The sequence below is a fragment of the Poeciliopsis prolifica genome, unplaced genomic scaffold (genome assembly GCF_027474105.1).
Source record: "Poeciliopsis prolifica strain line A6 unplaced genomic scaffold, Auburn_PproV2 SCAFFOLD005, whole genome shotgun sequence".
Classification (NCBI taxonomy): Eukaryota; Metazoa; Chordata; class Actinopteri; order Cyprinodontiformes; family Poeciliidae; genus Poeciliopsis; species Poeciliopsis prolifica.
The window spans coordinates 12,165,009-12,189,376 of record NW_026562380.1 but is presented as its reverse complement, the minus strand read 5'-3'; the positions used below and the strand labels follow the sequence as shown (position 1 = coordinate 12,189,376).

Below are 24,368 nucleotides of genomic sequence, written 5' to 3'. Positions count from 1 at the left end.
TGCGAAATATATTATGTTTATCACTATTTCCACCAGCTTCCAAAAATGTTGCCTGAAAAATGTAAAGGGAAAATTAAAAGTGGAGGTTTCTTCACTGCTTTTGCAAACAAGTATTGTCAACCAACCTGAGGAAAAGTATTTATTGGATCACTCTTGTCAACTTCCTTTAATAAAACTTCAAAATAAATGTCTAAAAGCCAAAGAGTCTGAAGAATATAAAAATAGAGGTGAGTGTTGTGAGTTTTTTTTTTATCTTGCGAGATCTCAAGCAAAGTGGAAATCTTAATTCTCCACATCTTCTACAACGCCTGACATATTGGCAGATCATCTCCTGTGTGGTTGCAAAGTGGTGAGCACAAACTGTCAATCCTAAAGGGCCTCTTCTTAAAAGCACAGAACCATACATTTTAAATTCATGTTGGAAATAACTCATATAAGGCCGCTGACAAAAGCACTTTCAGGTGCAGGAATATCCGCCCGACTGTGGCTCCCCATTGGGCTGAAACTCAACTGGAGCAAAGAGGAAAAACAAATCCACAAACCCGAAGGCGGGACATGTGATACTTCAAAGTAACCCACCTCTGTGGACCTTCTTCCATAAGGACCAGTGTGATACTCACACCCACCGTGAAGAGGCAGGTCAACATGCCTTCTTCGTCACAGTTTCCTGCTGCATCTCTGTTTCTGTTTTCTGGCTCGAAGGAACACATGATTCCTATTACTGTTTTACTGTCTCAGCAGACCGTTAAAGCTGAACGTGAGTCCCTGTTACCAGGCCTTTGACTCTGCAGTCGCTCTTTTGCATAGTATAAGAAATCACATTTAAGAAAGTGAGTCAGGCAGGTGCTTAGACCAGATTTGGAGCATTTATTTGTTGATATGTGAAGACATAATGCAATTGTCAGCTTTGTGGAGAAGCACAAAGAAATCAGCTGTTGACCAGAATCAGATGATTTACAATCTGATCGTTTATAACTGGTGACTGGCCTGGTCAAAAACTCAAAAAGTTTTTTTTGTTGTTAGTTTTTTTCTCCGAACAGGAAACAGGTCACACTAATATCAAGGGTCTTTGGTGTAGATATTGTTACTGAGTGAAGAAGACTCAGGTGACTTCAGAAGAAAACAGAGAGATTTAAGAAGTTATTTACAAAATAAACTTTATTTTCTACCTATTGAAACATGTCAGCAGGCTGTGAGAAAATGATAAAGAGCAAGCCTTATAGTAGATAATTGATCTTTTTGTTCCTTTTCAGCTTTCAACCTCTGTCTGCCCTGGAGGATACTGGATCGGAAATTTTAACAACCCTCTTGTTAACGCTTAGACTCTTAAGGTGAGTCAAGGTAGGAATTCAGTCTTTTAGTGCTGGACCCCAGGAAAAGAATAAATATAAATTCTATTTTTTTACAATCACAATCACAATTGAAAAAACTGCACATTTCTTTGTAACATCTGTGTATTCCTCTTGGTAAACTTGACCTGTATGAAGGAACACAACAGCGTGTGGCATTGCAAAAAGGTTTTATTGTATTCTGTATGCTTGCTAACTTGGAGGAAGAAAGGACAACCCCAGTTCTCTCTGTCATAGTTTTTTTACACTGAATAGATGCCACCCACCCAGCCAGTCCATGAACCAACAGGCCCGTCGGTGGTGTAAAACAGACTGGGCGCCCGCTATTCTGGTAAATACACAGAATAGAGGTATAGGGCTGTGCTTCTAGTCATGCTTGATTTTTTTCATAACTAATGTAAGATGCTAAGGACAAATTAAAAGGTTTGTATAAATTCTGCCAAAGTTCAGCCACAAAATTCTGATTGGTGCAGCTCTTGGTTTTTTTTTTTTGTTTTGTTTTGTTTTGTTTGTTTTTTTTATTTGTTTTATTTTGTTTTTGTTTCTAAGTAATTAGAAGTAACTGCTGATGTTTGTTGTGATTGAAAACAGTATCTAAACACGTCACAGCAAATTTGTCTGTTTAAATAATTTGAGTCGTATGAGCATGCAAGCAACTTATTAAACATTTACAACTGTCCCACTGAATTATGTGCACCTTAAAACAGCATCTTCGCTCTGTCTCTGGGCTCTTTCCAGAGGTTAAATTGCTGACTTAGGGCTCTCTGCAGCTGGCATTTGTAAACCCGGCATGTCCTTCTGGCTTCCCATTAAAGTGGGGAAGAATAATTAATATGAGTCTGGAAGACATTCCTCTTGCTAAAGGCAATATTTTGGCTCCCAGCCAAAACCAACAGTGGTTAAAAAAAAAAAAACAGGGCTAACTTCGAGCCAAATAAAGCCTCCATATGGGGATTAGTAACAACAATCAAAGTTTGTAGAAAAGGGGTGAAGGGCTGGTTTGGGAGGTGCACACAATATTTGATGAACTGTCAGTCAGAGCCTGACATGCACATAGCAACACATGGCGCCTTTTGTTTTGATTACTCACCGCTCTCGCTCTTCTCAATGACGTCGACCAGTTCACCCGCTTGGAGACTGATTTCTGCAGGCTCTTGTTTCTCGTAATTGGCCACCACCACGTACTGTTCCAGGAGCATGGGGTCCGAAGCGTCCAGACCTGGTGTTGACGGGAAAAAACATGCTGTCAGCCAGCTGCCAGCCATAGGTCCACGAGAACGGCTGCTGGACACCCGTTGTGCCATAGACCCCTCTGTCTGTGTAGCCAATTGCAATATTCACAGGGTTCAGTGCATTTTCCCCACAGCCTAGCCATAGAGCTGCATCCCCATCTAGCTGAACATCAAGGGCAACAGAGCAGTCGAAGCTCTATGAAAAGAACTTCGAAAAGAAAATGATCAGGCCATTACAGGCGAAAATCCATTCTGTTTTTGCTGAAGTGAACGTGTCCTTCCCCAGGTCATCAGATGCAGCTGGGCATGCAAGCACAATATTTTGAAGGAATTGCAACAGCAGTGCAGATGGAGAACAGAGAGCTGAAGCCAACTGAAGACAGGACAGAAATTTCTGAGAAAGAAATAGTTTCCCTTGGAAAATAAACCATCTGCTAAAAAGCCTCCTTCTCCTCAGTGGGGTTGGAGCTGGAGGAAGAGTAGGGGGGGTGGTGTAAGCCAATCATGAGAGTCGGCACTAGGGTCTTTAAATGGAACCAGATGAAGGGGTTGGAGTTTTGCACAGAGGGCTGGACCTGTGGCTCTGTGAAACACTAGAGCTCTGACTCCAGCATGCAGCCCAGCCAATAGAACTTTTCTTCTCGCCACATCGCTACGTTAACCATATAAACGCTGGCAGTGACTCCGTTTTTCATTCGCTTTGTTGCTGTGTTCCTGACAGACTTACCACCCATCCTCGCACCAGATTTCTGGTTCATAAGCAAATAAAATAAGAGACCTCTAAAAAAAAAAAAGAAAGACGTGTTTGGATTTGTGGAGCCATTTAAAGAGCATACAACTTGTTTAATACAGTAATTTATTTCTATCTGATTTACCAGCTGTTTACATCTAGAAACTGCAATTTGTGCCTATTCTTATTCAGCTAACAGCTCTAACCAAGCCAGATTGGATGGAGAAAATCTGTGACCAACTCCTAAGTGTTGACACAGAGTCCTATTTGTAGGTTTGAACTTTGACTGGGCCATTGCAGGATGTGAATATACTCTGTTGTAAACATTGTAGCTGAGGGCTACTTTTCTGTTGCAAGGTGAATCTCTATCAAGTGGCATGCAGCGTCCCCCAGTGATTCCACCAAGTTCATGGATGTAATGAGATCAATTTTGGGAAAAAAAAAAAAAAAGTTAAGGCAGGAACAGTTTTTTGAGGCACTGCAAGTGGGCAAAATTAGCAATGCTACATAGTTCAACCAATACTCATCACAGTTGCCACACAGTGATTAGTTTGTGGGTCTGAAGCTGTTTAGGAAGGATTAGCACAAACTGCTTTCAGAAAGAATTGCTTTTATTTTTATTAATTCAAGATCTAAGATCCACTCTTGTAAAAAGAATGAAAAAAAAAAGTTGAAGCCTCACTCTTCTTTTTATGAACTGTGTCAACAATATGGGAGAGCTTATCTTACAAATCTAAACCCAGCCTCATCAGCATCTCTCTGAATAATGCTGCCAAAGAGTCTGACACTCGGTTACTGTGGTTGGGCTGTGGTTTCTGATGGCTTATCTATGCAAGATGTTTTGACAAACCACAAAGTTGGAAGCAGAAAAAAAAAATACTTGATCGTCAGTAAATAATGTGACAACTACTTTACTTACAATTCATTGTGACTTGTGACTCAAATACTGATAAACCTTGTAAACGTCACAAGTTTTCAAATATATGCAATAATTGCCCATTTAGAGCAGTGTATTTTATTTTTTCAACTGCAGTCTGTTCACTGTCATATAGTATAAAAGCATCTAAAATGTATTTGTTAAGATAAAAGATGACTATTGACATTAAATTGATGTTTAACTATTTCTTGGCTTTATTTTGATTATTCTTTTCGAGACCAGTTCCCCACAGCAGTAAAACAATATGCAAGTGCAGTGCCTTGCAAATGTATCCATTCCCCTTAAACATCAATCCACATCTTCAGTTATTGGAGATGTGCATTGGATATCATACAAACACATTTTTTCATATAAATCTGAAAGGTGTGGTGTGTATTTCACCATCTTTACTCTGAAGCCCTAAATAAGGTCCAATACAGTCAACATTTGCCTGTGTGCAAACTATCATGAGTAGATCTTATCTGTGAAGATCTGTGACATTTGTTTAGAAAAAATGAGGCAGAAACTTCCTATGGGATGCTTTTCTGCAGATAGTGTGGGGAAGTCGCTCAGAGATGTTGGGAAGATGCAACTAAGTACAAGGCAATCCTGGATGAAAACACACTGAACAGTACTTCTGATTAAGGTGGAAGTTCATTCTCCAGCACAATGGCCCTAAATATATCAGAACTGCACTGGAATGGTTTATATCAGAGCTGGTTCATGTTTTTGATTGATCCAGTAAAATTTGAGACCTACATATTATTTTCATATGTTGGGAATACAGGTGAACTTATTTCAGTAACTAAATTTACTAAGGGAAATATATGGAACAATTACACACAAAATGGACACAGATAAAAAAAGTCATTATTTTATAAAGTGACTGAAATTAACATAATATTTTTATTTCTCAGAAGATGTCTAAGAAATTCACTAATGCTGTCAGGAATGGGGGAGGAATGTGAGGCCAGATGAGAGGGACTAAAGACTTTGTCAGCAAAGTCAACAGGAATGAAAGGCAAAAGCTGATATTTTGGCTCCATTCAGGAAATGAAATGTTTTGCAACAGCAGGAAGACAGAGCCAGAACAAGAAGAAAATATGAGAGAAAAATGTGAGTGACGTGACCTAGGGTCAACTTTGTCGCAAAACTAACCATTTCAAAAAGATTACAGGTGAGTCTTGTTGTTAAATGTAACACGTTTGTGAAGTTTTAAGACTTTAATCATTAAATTTTTCAAACCCTTGTTTGCTAAGACGCTACACATAGTGTCAGACATTGCATAAAACTCCCAGGCTCTACATTTCTGATAGCTGCATGAACAAGTACTTAAAAGAAACGCCGACCATTATCTGAAAATATCAGGCAATTGTATTGAATGTGGAGTATTCAAACGTTAGAAGCTTTAAGTTCAAAAAGTGTTTCGTCTTGAGTTCCAATAGTTATTCCTCGAGGCCACTTTCTCCTTATCTGTCCTCACTCAACTTTATAAATTTGTCTCCTGTTCTCACCCCGGCACACCCAAACGTCCTAATTCCATCCAACCCCCACTCTCAAACACTCGCTCCATCATAAGCTCCATCCAGAGATGATAACCACTGAGAGAGATGTAATGATTCATCACCATGAGACTATGCTACAATTTTATTCCAAAGTTTTTTTTTTGTTTTGTTTTAATTTTCCCTGTTTAGGACCTGAAAGTCTTTATGTGTTAACTTCACATTTTGAGCCCCAGAAAATCTCTACGGAGGAATAATTTAGCTAAGAGTAGTAAAATCTAGCAAAGCGTAATGCCTTTGTTTGAGTCATTGGCAGCAGATGTGCAGCTGGATTAGAAGGAGACACAGATCTGCTGATCAATGTAGTACAGATGTACTCGTGTCACTGAATTAGTATGCATTCCCGAAAAGAGAAGGGGGGCAGAACAGAAGCAATGATATTGAATATTATTATTCAATGATCAACTAGTATTTTACAGTCTAAAGACTTTTAAGTTTTACTAAAAACCCAACCTGCTCTGGACGTAAACCTAGTGGGGAAGGGCCACTTCACTGTTCAATATTATGAAGAGAATTTCATTCACATGGAGCAGACATGGTTAGAACTTGATGAAAAACATCATGGCTCAGTTGATAGTTAATATAAACTAATAGTAAATGGGAAAACATGCAAAGTTGACACATTTTGACACTCACGTGTTCAAATTTTTCAATTCTTTCTTAAAATTTATGACCGTGGATTGTAACGCAACTGCATGTAGGAAAAGCCTTACACATTTGAGCTCTTATTCTCGTACAAAACCGCTTCTGTCCTGAAACTATTTTGAGCGAGACCTTTCAGCTCTGCCTCCGGGGTGGGAGTCTGGTATGACAAATGGTCACTTATCAGAAACAGAGAAGCCAGTATGGGGCCTGGTCTTGGCTTAAGGGAAGAGAGAGCTTCCTCCTAACCAGAGCTTAGGTTTAACAAGAGAGAATGAAAACCATACAGCAATTTCAGCTTAGTACATTAAATGTAGTTTCAATGATCATTTCAAAGATTATAGAGAAATCCAGTCCTATAATGGATGCTATAGGTTGGGAATGTTTTATAGCTGAAATGTATCTTTTCGCACTGGAGTACATTTTTTACTGATCACAAATATATTATTTTTTAGTTTGTGAGATGCACCAAGCAATCATCTTGACCACTTGAATACCACTGAATAGTGAAAACTCAAAAATCAAACCGTTGTTTGATCAGTGAACGCACCACACAGAAGTGCCACCAGAGTTAACAACAACTGTCTTTGGTGTGGAGGAAAAAGACTCAAAGTTAGCTTTCATCAGACATAAGCTCAAAAATTAAGCCGGATGGTCCACACAAGCTGTAAGATGTTGTTGGAAAAAAAAAAAAACTCTGGTTTATGCGTCCAGTGTTCTGCCGCAATTATTACAAAGGTCTGGCTGTCTGGGTTTGACCATGCAATCATCACCTCGCCAATGACCACAGTCTCAACACGGATTGAAAATTAAGATGTTTGTGTTGATGCAATTTCACAGGCTAAGCAACAAACACAGGCTGCTGACAGCTGAACCTCTTGCGTGCAACACCCAGCTCAGTCCGGCTTACCCTCCCCTGAGGTGGTTCCAAAAATTGGGGAAGAACCGCACAGTCACTGCAAATGGGAGACTAATCCAGCTGGGGATAATTGGAAGAGAGTAGATTGAAAGCCAAACTGAAAAAAAAAAAACAGGCTAAAGAAGCCAACTTTCGGAGCATTCAATTTATATTTATTGGAAGCTGAGTCGGACTTGGAAATATTAGGAGTCGTTTGGAAAACTCAGAGTAAATGAAGTATGAAAAGAGTGATGTTTACAGATTTACGGTAACTGTGCTGTTCCCGAGTATAAGATACCAAAGACAAATAAACATGTCAACTGCAAATCAATTTGTCCTCGTATTAAAAAGTAAAACACTCGGTTAACAACGACCGCTTCCTTTCAAGCAGATGTTGACGTCGTCTCTGCTCCTAACATAAATACGTAACAACAATTCACAACCAGATTGATGGAAAAACATATTTTGAAGGCTGTTAATTGACGTACCCAGGTTCAAAATTGGCTGCACCACTTTGATCAGTCCCTTTGTATCTTTTTTTTTTTTAATTTGGAAAAAAACTAATAACTAAAAGGAAAAACAGCAGTAAATACTGGAGTCAGCAAGACTTTTTTAAGATGGAAACATCTGTATGCATCAGCTCCTCCATCTGTGGTATCTGTATGGAGTCCAGAACATTGTTTTGTGCCCACGTCTCAGCCAAACGCTTTATCTGAATATTTCTGCTGCATTCTTGTCAGCACTTCCTTCTCATCCAATTTGTTTGATGGAGATATCGCATTCCCTATGACAGTTGAGGAAAGATATGGTTTCGACTTCCTTCATTATCATCTTCCGGCTCGGCCCGCTCTTCAGCTAACCGGGCGTAATGAAACCCGTCAGTTCCTCCTACATGCAAACTATTTAACAGCACACTCACATAAAAGATGCAAAAATATGACAAACGTTTGAACAGAAATAAATAAGGTGGCATAAGCCAGAAGCTGCAGCTCTTACAAAAAAAAAAGAGAAGAGAGAAGCGAGTGCTGGATTGTCAAAGCCGTTTAGAAAAACCGACTGGGCCTAATGACTTCCTTCTCAAGTTTGCAATCGCATCCATCTGCAAATACAAACAAACATGCAGACCTCCTGACCCACCCAGTGTCTGACTCATTGCCCTGCCCCCACCTACAAGCATGCAGCTGATACAGAAACAACCACATGCTCTGTGCTGTATACAAACAGTAGCCATTTCCAAAAACTGCAGCAAAAATAAAGACAGCAAGTCTTGCACTGACAGTGCATCAACATGGTCCCCGCTTGCCACGTAGGCTGTCCTCTCCTCTCCAGCTGCTTTTCACATGCACTACACACCCCCAGGCACTCCAATCCTTTTCTCTCCTACTTTTTTTTTCCTCCAAGTTAGATCTGAGGAGCTAACGTTTGTTTGACATTCACATATTTAAAAAAAAAAAAACTGATGCTTTCGAAGATGGCACGATGTTCCTGAACCTCGGACCTGTACAGCTGTTATGACAGCATGTTTCTTTATCAGTTGCAGTCATCTGACAATGATTTATGCTAACAAGCAGTCAACCCTAAAAGCTCATTTATATGACGGAAAGGATGCAGAAGATCTCCATAAAACGGCAGGACGGCTGTGATGCACTAGTAAGCCTGGGCTGTTTCAACTTTTAAAAAAAGGTCAAGTTTTACTTCAAACAATAAATGAGACCTACTGTTGTATATTTGTAAAAAAAAAAAAACTTGTTTAAGTCTCTGTTTATATAAACCATTTTTCATTTCACCACCTTTAGAACATCTCAAATACTTATTTCGCAGTTGCTGGGTTTTTCTGGCTTCAAGGTTTATCGTAAAACAAGCCTTTTGCTCAAATTCTGGTGTTTCTGTGTTGTCATTAGTTGCATGTTAAGCTGCTCCATTTAACCACATGCATGACATCCATCCATCATCTGTACCACAGGGTTTGGTGCCTATTTCCAGAGGTCATTGGGCAAGAGTACATCCTGGACAGGTCAGTGGCCAGATTTAGGTATGATGCAAATTAGCAGACGAAGACAAAACTGTGCATCATACTTGTGATCCATTGCTTAAAAGTGACCCTCCAAGGGTGATTTTTAGAGACAAATTAAAATTCTGATTTTTAGACTATGCAAGGAAGCCAGAGCACCCTGACATTACCCACGAATGTAAGAGGACACAATATAAGCAAAGTGAAGAAAGGCTTTGTTTGCTTTTGGAACCAAGGACTTTTGGTCCCAGCAACTGCACCACTGCAGCCCATCATTAAATTATTTTATCCATCTTGTTCTTTTGTTATTTCTTGTTGTTTTAAATTGGGTAGTACGAAACCAAATGAGATTCATATGGTAGCAGCATACCATACAAATTTCAAACCTAATTTTGACACCAATAAATCTCATGAAAGCACTGTCATGGCAACAAAGGAATTGAAAGCTTAAAGTGAATTATCAGCTTTGAGTTAGTGATTCTCCGATTTCCTCTGCTTGCCAGGTAAACAGAGCTGAACCTCTAACCACTCACAGTTTTGTGGGCAGGGGCTCAGGAAACTCTTCTGGATACCTCAGCACCATATAATTATGAAACCTATAAGCTGCAAGTACAGCAAAAAGTAAAAATAAAAAAACTCACCACAGACTCACTTTATCTGCTATCCTGCTTTAAAAGGGAAATATTACTTTTAAACCACTAATGTCCACAAAGGGGACTAGAGTGAATGTTTCCAAATCAAATAATTACAACAGCTAGAGCAAAAGGAACAAAATCTTAGGACTAGGTTGCTGTGTGTTCTCACCATTGTTTTCATTACTAACCATTAATCATTAATAACTAATTAATATGAGCTGAGCAGTGAGAGCCACTATATGGAAAATGGCTCAAGGATTTTTAACCGGTCTGATAGCTTCCACAGGCTGAATATAGGCTTAACACACACATACTCTCTCACACACACACGCACAGCTGAAATAAGACAAATTTTCCATTTCTCTATGTGGATGGAATCCCCCATCATCTACCGCCTCAATGCAATGGAATGAATGCTGAAATAAGGTAGGGATCTTATTTCATGTTGGTGACAACTCCCCACAGCCTCTCCACCCACAAAAAAGAGGACAAAGTTGTGTCCACTTTTCACCTACTGAAATGTTTATGGGCCAGCTATAACACAGGCCTTCACAGCTCCATCGCGTTATGGAAAGGATGGTCAAAGAAGCTCCATCTGACTGTAGAAGAGCATTCAATTTAATAATACATGTGGGTATTCTAAGACTACATGCATGCAAGAGCGTGCACATACAAACATGCAAAATCTGCACAGCTGTTCACCAAACTGCCTTCATACTTTTCCTTCTGACTCCTACGCTCATATCCCCCATGCTCAGCTGAGTCACACTCTCTGTCTTTCTTGAACTCTCTTACACACCCACAAACACACACACACACACACACACACACACACCTACACCCCCACACACACACACACACACACACACCCACAGAGAGAGACAGCAAGGTTAACCCAAAAGCCAAAGCAGGCATAGGAAATGAAGAGGCACTAACAGGTGGTCTTGGTCTTCATGCACTGTATTAAGCAGTTCATATATTATTAAGTTGTGGTAACCAGTGATGTACTGATTGGCACCCAAGGTACAAATGGCAAGGCTTTTATTGCAGAAAGAGCCTCCAAGCTCTTTCATCATGCTTCCATCAATAGTCATATGTTTTGTGTTTTGTTTTGTTTTTTTAAAATCAGACTCAACTATGATTTTTTTGTGACACAACCAGAGTGTTTGTTGCAGTTAGTCTCATCTGACCAAAGCACTGGGTTTTGATTAAAGACTCGTTTACATTTAGGTTTATGCAAAGGCTTCCCATTGACATGGCTCTTTAACAATACCTGTTGTGTATTTTGCCAAGAAGACCATAGAGTATTACACATGGAATATGTGGATCGTAATTTGAAGAACAACATTTAATTTATGATTAAGTACGTTTTTGTAAATTACACTTGATGTAGCTCTACAGCATGACCTTAATGCCAGACTATGAATAGACACAAATCAATAAGTCTATCAAACATTAATGGCAAAGGCTCAGAGATGTTCTTACCTGATTTCCGTTTTCCAGATCCTCCACAGTCTCTGAAAAAGAAACAACACCAGAGTACCATGATCAGAGGGAGTGGACATTGATCGAACCGGATCAATCTGGTAACTGGTTACATCTGAACCTCTTAATGCAGACCATCCGAGTGCAGTTGGCACACAACTATCAGCCAAGCCCTCGTGGAGAATGCATGCAGAACTTGACCCACGACTAAAGGGAGGGAGTGCGGGTGGGACAGAAATGGGTGAGTCGTACAGTAATGATGCCAAAAACGGAGCCAAAGCAAAACTTCAGCCAGCATACCGTTGGTAAATGCATTATATCAGTTCTAATATTAGATGCCAGTGCCATGCAGCTGCCTAGTTTTAACAAAACGGCATTTATTGACCGGATAACAGTGTCATATCTCCCTGTGAAGTCCCATTCAGGCTCTGATGTGAAAGGCTTCTTTCTTGATTTCAGACTGTGGCTAAACTCAGATCATTAGTGTGAGAGAACCTGTTCTGTTTTACTAAAGCCAAAGAAGAGCATGTTTCCACTCACTATGCTCCTGCTCACTCTAAATGTCAGTGTCACTAGAAATAGCAAATCCATTGACAGAAAAGTCTCTTATTAGATTTTTTAAGTAAATATTTTAAACCTTGATTGGTTGAATACATTTATGTACTTATTAATTCTTAAGTTTCTTTCTAAATGTTGCACCCGTTAAATCAAATACGGAAGTGTATTTTCTTACTTTGCTTGTGCACAGTGTTAGCTCATCCAGAAGAGATCATTTTTGATGTCTGTCATTTATTCCCCAGCTGTGCCAGAGGAGTTATACAGCAATTATTTTGCAATTACTAAAATTTGTCAGAAACACAAAATGACTAGATGACAAATGCATTAATTAGTTCCTCATTAAGGTGCTGTCCACTCAGTTTGAGTGATCGCTCCTCATCCCCTGAACTGCATAAACATAAATGGGGGTGGATCATGAGGTGGAAACAGGTAAATATTTCAAACCACAAGACCATTTTCGGAAGTTTGGGATGACTGCTCTTCCTCATTTAGTTAACTGGGCAGCGGAGAGAAGAGTGATGAGAAGCTGAGGTTTGACACAGATGGAAACAGACACCTGGCTCTCTGGAGAGGCCAGCAGCAGGACTGGAGCCAAGGCCAGTCAAGGATATGAGAGCATGGTTGGATAAAACTTGTCTAACAAGTGGCACGCTTATCATCTTCAGTTAACAAAGAAATTTTACTAATGCCAGAAGATGATGCTACACTTCTGATATGGCTTAAAAAAACTATCTGTAGGGTTTTCACATATATTTTATATAGAGATGGGTCACATAAAAACCCATCTTTATGACAAATTGGCTGGTTACTGGCCTCTGACCAGGGACCTGGTGATCAGAAATGATATGTTTGTACTTTTCCAATCTTGTAAACACTCCAGACCTAAGGACTAACAGGTTGCAGTAACAATCTTAAATAGAGTTTGCTGCTGACTCAAAGTTTGCCTTTCAAATCAAGCCATTTGATCACTGTAAGCTTTTGAAATCGTTTTAGAAGATAATTTGCAAATTTGAACAAGTAAATAAATCAGGGGTTTTTTTCAATCAAACAATAAATGTTACTTTAAACTATTTTTCCAAAGACTTCATTGCTTTCAGATCAGTGAGTAAATTTGATACTTCTACAATAGATACACAAATTAACCACTTATGTAAACAAAATATCAGGAACAAGATTCATAAAGAGAATGTGAAAAAACACAGCAACTTCAAATTCAAATGCAAAATGTTTCAAACTGCAATGTTTGTTTCAAACAAAATTCAGAAACTTAATAACAAAACAACCAAACAAACAAAATATGCAAATATTGTTCAGATTTACAGAAAGCTTCAATGATGAGCTTCATCTAATACTATTCATGACACATGACAACACCACCACACACTTGTAATTTTTACATGGACGTAGGAAATCAGAAATGCATTGTGTGTTTTTGGGTGGAGATAAAACTGAGGCTTTGGAGGAAAAAAAGCTGAGGATGAAGTAAATGCCTGACCTGTTCTGCTTACTTCTGACCCTCAGCACAAGCTCAGAGGTGGAGTTATATATTCCTCCCAGGAGGAGACTGAGCACACAGCTCCGGCTCTGTGGATTTTCTTCCTAATTCTAACCGTTAGGACTAAGGAGAAAAGTTTCTTTGAACTCTTTAAGACTTTGTGCCCATTTTCAGTGGAAACCGGCACAGCAGAGACTTGTCTTCACTGTATATATGTCAGTATCTTTAAAAGTCCAAGCCCTTCTTGAATATTGAGAAACCTTATGTTTGTACAAGCCTGCAGCTAACTCTTCATAGGTGGGCCTGCTAGAAAGGAATGTGTGAGATATTAGCCCTCCTCTCACATTTTTCTTTTTACAGCAAGTGTGTCTATCCAGCTACATGACAATGACATTTACCTCTGCAGGAGTAACCTCTAATCTCTGTGGTCAACAGGTCGACATCATTGAACTGCAAATCACCATGATTAAGCAGAGTGACTATGTGCACAGAGAAAATGTGCGATGGAGGGTTTTTGTGTGAGGAGGTAGTGGTGCTGTACAAAAACACACACAATCCCAGTAAACTCAGGAATAAGGGCCAACAGTTGAAGCAAATCTTGGCCATGGGCAGACACTGATGTCAGCGCTGAAACATCGCTGCCAAATTAAGCTCCAAGTTGCAAATGAAAAGGCTAAATGTCACTAACGTTTTACTTGAACAAACAAACTTCCTGAGTCTTACAATTATTTCAGTAGTTTTTATGTGGGTGGCTAATTCATCATTTAGTTCAGTTACTAGGAAAGTGCAAATAATCTAAGGAATTAGGGTTAGGGTGTATATGTGTAGAAAAAAATCTGTCCTTGCATAAAAAGTTTTGATTGGATGAGGAATATTAAACCAGAAAGAATTGTCGCAAAACAAAATAAATGCTTAAACTGAGTTATTTGCACATAATCTGAAAAAATATATGGTTAATATCATAATACAATAGTTCACTAAAAATGCATGCAGAGCTTAGTTGTATACTAAGATTGTAACAAGTTAAAATATAGACCAATTTGGCATGTCATCTTTTAACCTTTAAACTAAAGGTCAAAAGATTATCCTACATATTTGAAGGTCCTAAATATCTGAATTTTTCATAGTGGTCATTTCCCTGAACACTGACCTCAGCACTGGAGTCAGTCTCTACCATTTGCTTCATACATTAATCTAAAAAGCTTCCACGACCCGGTTAAAATGCCGTGTTTTTGTCATGTAAAAACCATAGACTAATTGTTTTGGATCTTTTCCCACTCTTAATGTGATATATGGGCTGTCATGGAGAATCACTCAACCTATAGTCACTCTCCCAAATTCAGTTATTTTTATTTATTCATCTTGCAATTTCCCTTCAAATATTAAATAAATGCCATTATTATTTTTTTTTTCTTTTAAATAATCTAGTATCATTATTCTAATTTAGGTCCTTTTTTTAGACTTCTTTTCACCAACAATTTTTCATAAGACTTAAAGCAACAAAAGGTGAGCCACAATCACCTTTTATATATAGACTATTTATTAATAGCAAGATCAAATTTGGAAACTGAGGTTATACTGTCTTATCAAAGCATGTTTTGGCAAAGTTAACATGTAATAATTTATTTTTTCCCCTTATTAGTAATGTTACCATAGATTTTATAAAATATGCAAGATGTGCTTCTTACCACACACAGTAAGTACGCTATATTTATTTCAATGAATGCCAAGATTATTCTTGCTTTTCTTGCTTGTTCAGCAGCTCCCTCTGGTGTTAGATGGATGTAAAAACACCTTCCTGAATTATGTGAGTGTTTGTCCATTGAACATTAGGTGGCAGAATCCAACAAGAATAGCACACAAGTACTGAAGCTGGTGGGTTTATTTGAATTGTGAATCCAATGCGCTGATAGGATTAAAGTTGACTTGATGTTCACACAGTGTTGACCCTGCATGGTGTAACTGGAAAAATGAGCTGCTATCTGACACTTTCACTGATTTTTAAAGCATGCTTATAATCACTATTTTGAATTGCACCTTACAGGGGGGCATGTTTGCAGAATCAGACATAGATTTTTATACGTCATTCCATCTGCTTCTTATGAGTAGTCATTTTAAATGGTAGAACTTCAGCACGAGTAATTGGAGTTTATGGGTGGTATGACTTTTGCACCTCTCAGCTGACGGTGGGCTGGACTGTCTCAGTGACTGCAGGAGGCTCCCACTTTGAAGTGGGATTAACATGCATGGCTAGTCGAGGTTAGAGGTCGTGAGCCTGGTTGTGGCTCAGAAGCCTCATTTTCAGTCAGAATAATAAACAAGTCCTAAAATTGAAACTTGTCCTAATACATTTTCTAAATTCATGTGAAGTTAAATTTGCAAGACAAGAACATGTACAAAAGAACAGACATCTTGCAGTCAGTGTATACTGTAATTACTCCCACTCTTTGACTTTGAACTGAGCATGACTAACAACCTGACTGAGGCCTTTATCTGCCCCGAGACCTGAGCTGGCTGAATCGCATGACACCACTGATCTCTCTTCATTTGTTCTGGCTTCATATGTCACCCCCATGACATCATTATTAATAAAACACGGTGACTCTGGACCAGAATCAATCCATCATTTCAGACAAAATGAAACCGTAGGATCAAGGTGGGGTCAACACGAATAAAAACATTCCCGGCTGTTGAACCATACAAACACACTCAGACATGATAGCTACAGCCCAAGAGACAATGCTTGGTCTCTTAAAGCGCTTTTCAAAAGTATTCACTTGTTCAAACTTCAATGAGTTTTAAAACGTAAATGTGAAATGGAACAAAAATGGTACAGGATTTAAACTGTTCTTAGAAAAAATATCGTTATCCATCATTGCCCTCAGCAAGAAGGTAAACCTCCAGTCTGCCCCGGTTTGCTGCCTCTAGAAGGTTTCCTTATAGCATTGCACTGACCAGATTTATTGTCCCTGATGCAGAATAATGTCCTCACAGCATGACACTGCCACCAGCATCTTTTACCTTCAAGATGATGTGTTTAGGTTTAAATGCTGTAACCTTATGCCACACATTATCGACCACAGTTATAGGCCTTCGCAGAATATCCAAATTTAAACTGGGATTAAAATTTCCACAGCTGGACTGTACTAATAAGGTGTCGTCCAAAGTTGTTGGATGTTCTGAATTTTATTTAGGCATCAATGTATCAAAGTAAAAAGAGTCTGAATACATATCCACACTACATTTAAAAAATGTAGTGTGGATATGAAAAAGAAAATTGTAAAGTGTGGATAATTTTTATTTCCAGCTCACATGTTCTTTACTTTGTGTTGGTCTGTCACGTAAAATACAATTGAAAATGCAGTCATAGTTTGCGTTTGTAATAAAACACAAGGTAAGAAAGTTCAAGGAGAATAAATACTTTTGAGTTAGAAGTTATGGTAAAAAAAAAAAAGAATTGTTTTTTTTTTTTATGTATTTTCAGTGACTTACTCTGTGGGGGGGTTGAGGTCCTCTGGTCGGGTTTCAAAGAACTTAAGGACCTCTTCGCTTTCCGAAATGGAAGAAGGAAGTTTCATCAAAGCCTGTGGATAAACATGGCATTCATGTGTATTTACTTTAGTTGGAAGCATTTAGGACTTGTGACATTTCTGGTGAATCTGCTCAACCGAAACAGAAGTAAGCTGGTGTCTGCATCTCAGTTTGACCGAGAGTCAGTCCAAGCTTCTTAGCCAACTGCATTTATAAACAGTAAAGTTTGATGATTTTACAATAACTTCTCACTATGATAAGAACAGTGCCAGTAACACTCCTCCCATGCATTCTTTTTGATGAACAGCCAAAAGAGGAACAGGTCTGAGTGGATTATTGTACTTTTCTCCATAACTGCTGATTCATTCCTCCCGAATGCATGCCCTAGTTTTCCGTGTTTCTTTCATCGGAGTTCTATTTGCACTGCTGACAGGAAATGACCACTACAGATAGAGAAGCTGCTTTCCTGCTGAGGCTGGTGGCGAGGGAGATTAAAAAAGAGAAGCTGAGGCTTGCATTGAAGAGAAGACGTTGGCAAGCGTTTGTATGTTTCCCAAACTCTATTTGGTGTGTGCTGTAAACAAATTAAAGAAAAAAATGTTTTATGCAGTTCTTACGTTGCAGTAGTTATCCAGATGCTTCAGTCTTTTGACAGCAACATCTCTAATGTGACTACGACGAAACAAGACTTTACCTGAACAAAAACAGAGCAAACGTTGTGAAATTCAAAAACATAAAAATGAGGTGTACATTTTAACCCCCAAAAAGCTTTTTAACTGGCTTGTTGACAGTGAAAACAGGGCCCCCTGTTAGAATATAGCCTCCTGCTATACTCTAACACTCATCCGGGGGCTGACCTCCAGCAGAAACTAAAAGACACATTTGCCCAAACAGTTCCCTTGCAGAAACACAGCCATGTTGTTCCTCCAGCGTGATCAAAACAACACGGTCCATGGCTGAGCTGCGAGCCTTATCTAACAAAGGACCTCTTCACGACTCTCCTCCGCTCCGGCCCACAACAACTTTATCAGATTAGACAAATCCTTCTCTGCTAACCTCCTACTGACATGGCCAGCCACAAATTGATTTGGCCTGGCTACAGCATGGTAGTTGATAAAACAATGCAGTGTGGTGGGCACAGCTGTGGACAGCGTAGGAGGGCCAACAAACAGCTATTCTGAAAGGAAATAGTCAGCCATTTGATTTAATAATTAAAAATTGGATAAATGATATAGATTTGTTTAACAACAAATGGAGAAATAGGTTTCATTTTCATTGAATCGCTGAATGAAAGTTGAACAGAATTGACTTGATGAACCTGTTGCTCTGTAGAGGTGTTCAGGACTGCTACTTGCCTTGCAGCTGTAAAAGGGTTGAATGACATATTTATTACCTGGTAAGAAAGGAATGATTCTCTTCTTTGGATCCTTCTGTCCTGCCTCAATTGGGAATTTGTCAAGAATTCGCATCTGAAAGAGTAAAGTCACAACAATGGTTACGGAAATGTTTCGCTTTCTGATTCTAAAAGATAATAAAATATAAAAGGGATATTAAAACACCACATCTCTTTGTTGTCTCTGTGTGTGAATTAAAAGGTATTGCTTGTGATTGCTAATTAACCAACTTCACTTCACTTTCACATGGTAAGGTTAATTTGCCCATGTTGACTAGGGAAAAAGTACTAAAGATAGAAAACTGGGCTTTTGCACAACAGACACACATAAAGTGTAAACAGCTTACACATAAGAAGTAAGCAACAAAATATGTATTAAACTATAACAAACAGTATCAGCAAAACACACTGGTGTAGTTGTTTCTGTTCTCAGACGGGACTGAATGCTAATACCAGAGTAGGGACAAAGTTGGAAGCTTGTGCATATCCTTATAAACACATGCAGTGCTTGTGAAAAGCAATTGTCTCTTAAATTTTGTTTTCTGTGTTTACCTCAGTCAGAATTTTCAGATTACCTAATAAATTTGGATGTCAGACCTACACACTGCAAAATGCAGTTTTCAAATGGTGGAGTCTCAGTAGTAGTAGTACTCCATGGGAAAAAAGTGTTTTTTTCAAAAGCAAAAACCACTCCTGACCAAAAAGGAAACAAAGGCCAATTTTATGACATGTTGATGATTCCCGGGACTTTGGGGAAAATATTCGATTGGCTTTTTTTGGGATGTTCGTTCTGAAATAAGACTAACATACAATTTCCAAAACAGGCCATCATCACCAACAGTTAAATAAGATGGTGAAAGTATTACGGTGTAGGTCTGTTTTACTGCTTCAGGGCCTTGATTGGCATAATTCATGGACACGTGAATTCTGATTTCTGCCAGAATATCCAGCAAGGAGGAATATCTTCTTTTTTTTTCACAACACTGTACTGCCATACTCTGTGTATATGCTACAAGCTTTGTGGGGTGGATGCATATGTTCTGCTGAGTGCAGGAAACAGCAGAGAAGTGTTTCTAGTTTTCTGGCAACAAACTTTAATAATTTCATAAATACACATGAGAGACCATCTGTAGTAACAGCAGACCTGAAATCCAGATGTAGTCCTGGCTAAGACGTTTTTGCCTTGCCCTGTTCCAGATGTTCTCCCTTTAACAACAGAGTGTGGGTGTCAAGCTGAATCACACTGTGCGCCAAGGAGGAGGAGACCTTAAGACTAGTTTCACTATAAACTGATTCAAAAAATAACCAGGTGGACAAGCAGAATCCAGTTGGCGGGTAAAGTTGGACCCAGCCTGTCTGGGTCTGTAGGAGTTGTTTGTAAGACTTTTCCTCAAAGGGGTGGTTTGGTTTCCCATATTGCGGTTCTTTGTTTCCCTGGTCAACTCCACTGCCTTTGCTAAATGTCAAAATTACTTGCAGGGCACAGCATTTCCTCCTCTGAATCGGGCAGCTAGGAGACTTTGGGTTGTGTAAAAAATGACAGTCATCACTTTGTTTAGGGTAAAGCAGAGGGCAGGGCAAAAAGAAAAGCATTGGTTAACCACACATGCAGACAAGCTACTAAGATTGAATCCTTTTGCTTCAAGAACTGAGAAGAGCAAAAGCTGACAAATGCATAAAAACCCACCCTGTATTTCTGTATGATACTACATAAATAACAGAGTTTTACAGAAAGGGTTCAAACTTCATGTTATAACAATATATTGGCAACGTCATTGTTTTTTCTGAACAGGAAAGTTGCACGCTCAGCTTCACACTTGAATGTAGCTAAACCTTCCTGACAGTAAGTCAGGAAAGTTCACATGACGTGATCCTATTCAAAAATGAGGATGAAATCATCCTCCAGGACCAGCCTTGACAGTCTCCTGAGCCCATAGATTTTATGATTTAGCATTAACAACTTCGAATGGCAACATTGCCTACATTATATTTATTATTCATTTTGGGGATACACAATCACATGCAGTGGCTCTCAAAAGTCTTCAGTTGTTCTGTTAAAATGCTATCTTATTTCCTGAAGATAGTCAGAATGATTTGGAGTAAAATTTTGCAAGACAAAGTGGGCAAGTGATTCTTAAAGATTTTCTTTTTTAATTTTATTAAAATCTTCAGGTTACATGTCAGAATAAATCTGGACTCATTTTTTCCATCACTAAAAATCTGGTTTTTGAAAAGAGGTTGGTTCACTTTTATGGGCCACTGTGTGTCATGAAATATGTGTGTATTAACTGGCCATGTCTCCCCAAAGAAAACGTCTGCGCTTAGCAGGTGCAATTATCTTATGACGCCTCTTTGGTTGTTCCCTTAAAAACGGGGTGAGTTCTCCTGAAAGTGGCAGCACAGGATTCCAGAAACAGGAGAAAGCAAAGCAGGTTGTCTGAAATAATAACTGTTGACATGTTAAGTCGTTTTTACTAAGTCGTGAGAACGAGAGCAGCTAAAACAAAGAGAGACTGAAAATTTCAGCAGACAAAGAAGTGCTCTGGGAGGAATCTGGCTCAGGGGGAGGAAGGAGGAATGCTACAGTGGGAAAACGATCCGATTTCGTCTCTGGGTTGATATTTGACACCTACTTGACAGTTGTTTTCTTCAGAAAGGACAGTCATAAATGAGTTGTTTCAAAAACTCTTGGATTTGCTTCAAGAGACTACAATTTTTAATGGAAGAATCTACCACGTCACACAAATCATTCTACTCATATGTTTAGCAGCTTTACCTCTGCTGGATTCAATGCAAATACACTGTGCTTATCCCAAAGGAAAATTAAATGTTACGTATCTTCAAAGTGTCACTGTGAATGATGTTCAATGGGCAGAAAGGATTTTCGGTAGCAGTCGGGCTTGCTAAAGACTTTTTCTGTGTGACAGTTTGTCATGATAGGCTAACAGCTCAATATCCAGGTACAGAAGATATTCAATGGTAACATAGACAAGCCTATCAGCTGTTGGCAAGCACCACTAATCTACATTACTTGCTTTTTCTGCTCCAATTTGAACCTCTTTCTGGTCGTACAGTTAGAAGACGGACAGAATGATGTTAGAATCGGGGTTGTGATCCTCGCCTGTTATGATTGATGGAAGAGACTAAACACCTTCTTGTCTTTGAAAGATGTAACACAAATGTACTTCCATTGCCTTTATCTAAATAACTTTAAAAAAAAAGAAAACACTAACTTGTGAGGAGGATGTAAGTCAGACAAATCATAATGCAGAGAGAATGAAGCTAATCCTGTTCCAATTTCTTCCAAAAAATAATGACGACTAAGGGCTTTTAGAAAAGGTTTATGTCCAAAAGGAAACTAAGTCAGTATGTACACTCCCCATGTGGAAAGCCCTTAAGCTTGACGAACTGACCAGTACAGTCCCGCTTACGTCAAACTTGCAGGTCACAAAACATTTCCTTTGCACATGTAAAAGACTATTTCAATTTTGCACAACACTGCAAAAAACAAGGTTTAATGAGCAACTGAATGACTTGTCAGATGAAATATCCTGTTCTTCCAAATTATTATAGTCTACTGGTAACTGGGTGTCTTTCCTCTGCAGAAAATGTTTGTTTATTTAGGAACAATAAATAAACAATAAGGACACTATGCCAGTCATTTTGTAATGACAGCCATTCATTTGTTACTCTTCAACAAAGGATTTAGTGCCAGATGAACACGCCTCTTCACAGACGAGACCAATGATTACACAGACAGGAGAGATCCTCTGTTGTAATCTCATTGAGCAGCAGAATTTTCCAGGCTATTGCTAAGGGACCAGAGAACAAAAGGTTTCCTGCAAGCAGCCCACCGGAGTCATGGCGCTCTGGAATTCAGTCTGGAAGAAGGGGTTATCAGACAGAAGCCAGAAACATACAGGAATGATGTGTTTTTAAAGATTTAAACCTCTCTTACATTTAAACCTCACAGAAGTTTACATACATTATCTTTCCAACAAACAAGCTGCACCATGCGTTCGCTTAAGCATATCCTCTGGAGGGCTGATGCTTGAACTTTTGTGGAGACTTTGCCACATTATGCATTCTGACAGAGGTCATGTTTTTTCCTGTATCTGCTGTCTGGATGTCCCCTCTTTTCTTGGTTCTAAGCAGTCATCCTAAAATAGGTTTTCACAGAAGCAAAGCATCTGCATCAGCAGAGCAGAAAGCAGGGGCCTTAATGTCACACAGGCTTTATTGAGTATAATTAGCAACACAAGATGAGGCTACCCTAATATCAAGTTTTGAGAAGTATTAAATGTAAATGTGAATTAAAGCTGTGAAAGACATTTTGTTTTTGCAAGCATGACTTACCTGCAGGTCAAAAAACTTGCTATATCTTCGGTAGATGACATGGGAACTGGAGTCTGAGTAAGTCACTTTGATAAGATAGACCTACAGAAGGAAGAGCAGACAAAAAAGCCACTAAGCAAAGGCCACAAGATACCACTTTATCCCTCCTGACTTAACTTCAAAGATTCTCAGAGGTCACATACAAAAATTAAATCTCTCCTTTTTTTATCACACTTCAGACAGAATTAAGTAAACAACAGATTTCAAGTATTAACTCAATAAATTCTTCAATAATAGTTTACGCTCAAGTCAATAAAAGTGATAACTGTTTACTACATGGCTCAATAGTTGGCTTCATAGCAGCCACTATTAAAAATCATTCCCATTGTATCAAAAGCTTCTAAAAGCAGTGAATGTGACCACAAATAAGTGATTAAGAAAATCAACTACAGGTGGAGAAACTAAACAAAGCTCCTACTAACAGAGCCTGATGTGTGTTAGGCCAGGATTACAGAACCTGTGCGTCTGTGAATTGGGAAAACAGAAAGTAAAGTTGGTGTTAGTGGCTACTAAACTGATTAAAGTCTCAATAAATGTAGAGTGTAAAACAGTGAAGAAATATGACGAGAGTCATTTCAAACATGGATGCGGCTGTGGAAGTGGGGAATGTGGAGATCATGTTAGAATCTAATGCATTGAACTAAGTAAATTTCAACTTAGTTGAAAAAAAATTACTCAATCAGAGTCAAGATCTTAAAATTATGCCACATCAAATCAAATCAAATCAAATTTTATTTGTATAGCACATTTCAGCAACAAGCAAAGTGCTTTACATAACAAACACAAAAACACAAAGTCATGCATCATAAGATAGACAATACATTGTTACATATTACGTTTCAAATACAATTCTAAACAGGTGTGTTTTTAGTTGAGATTTAAAGGAAGTCAGGGTTTCTGCTGTTTTATAGTTTTCTGGAAGTTTGTTCCAAATTTTTGGTGCAAAGATGCTGAAAGCTTCTTCTCCTCTTTTGGTTCTGGTTCTGGGGATGCAAAGCAGACCAGAACCAGAAGACCTGAGAGGTCTGGAAGGTTGATACAACAACAGCAAATCTTTGATGTATTGTGGTGCTGAACCATTCAGTGATTTGTAAACTAACAACAGTATTTTAAAAATCTATTCTTTGAGCTACAGGGAGCCAGTGGAGGGACTTTAAAACTGGTGTTATGTGCTCTATCTTCCTGGTTTTAGTGAGAACGCGAGCAGCAGCATTCTGGATCAGCTGCAGCTGTTTGATTGATTTGTTGGACAGACCTGTGAAGACGCTGTTACAATAATCAATGCAACTAAAGATAAACGCATGGATGAGTTTCTCTAGATCTGGCTGAGACATTAGTCCTCTAATCCTGGAGATGTTCTTCAGGTGATAGAAGGCCGACTTTGTAATCGTCTTTATTTGGCTCGCAAGGTTCAAGTCCGAGTCCATTCCTACTCCCAGGGTTCGGGGAGTAGTGATCGCTAGTTTTTAGTTGTAATAACTGAAGCTGTGCATTGACTCTAGTTTGTTCTTTTTTAGGTCCAAAAATAATGACTTC

At 38.9% G+C, this 24,368-nt stretch overlaps 1 protein-coding gene across 3 annotated transcripts in view; it reads right to left on the bottom strand.

Moving 5' to 3' along the window:
• Positions 1–24,368, bottom strand: part of sh3pxd2ab (SH3 and PX domains 2Ab) — an 84,100-nt gene that overhangs the window by 23,719 nt on the left and 36,013 nt on the right. For 2 of the 3 annotated variants that reach the window (XM_055030321.1, XM_055030322.1), the window contains exons 2-7: positions 22,794–22,874; positions 18,438–18,513; positions 17,662–17,738; positions 17,006–17,097; positions 11,461–11,492; positions 2,440–2,568 (exon numbers count right to left, since the gene is read on the bottom strand). In XM_055030321.1, the coding sequence (XP_054886296.1) occupies positions 2,440–2,568; positions 11,461–11,492; positions 17,006–17,097; positions 17,662–17,738; positions 18,438–18,513; positions 22,794–22,874 (487 nt within the window). Of the gene's footprint in view, positions 1–2,439; positions 2,569–11,460; positions 11,493–11,581; positions 11,615–17,005; positions 17,098–17,661; positions 17,739–18,437; positions 18,514–22,793; positions 22,875–24,368 lie in introns of those variants that run through there. The other variant, XM_055030323.1, reaches the window with a different exon arrangement.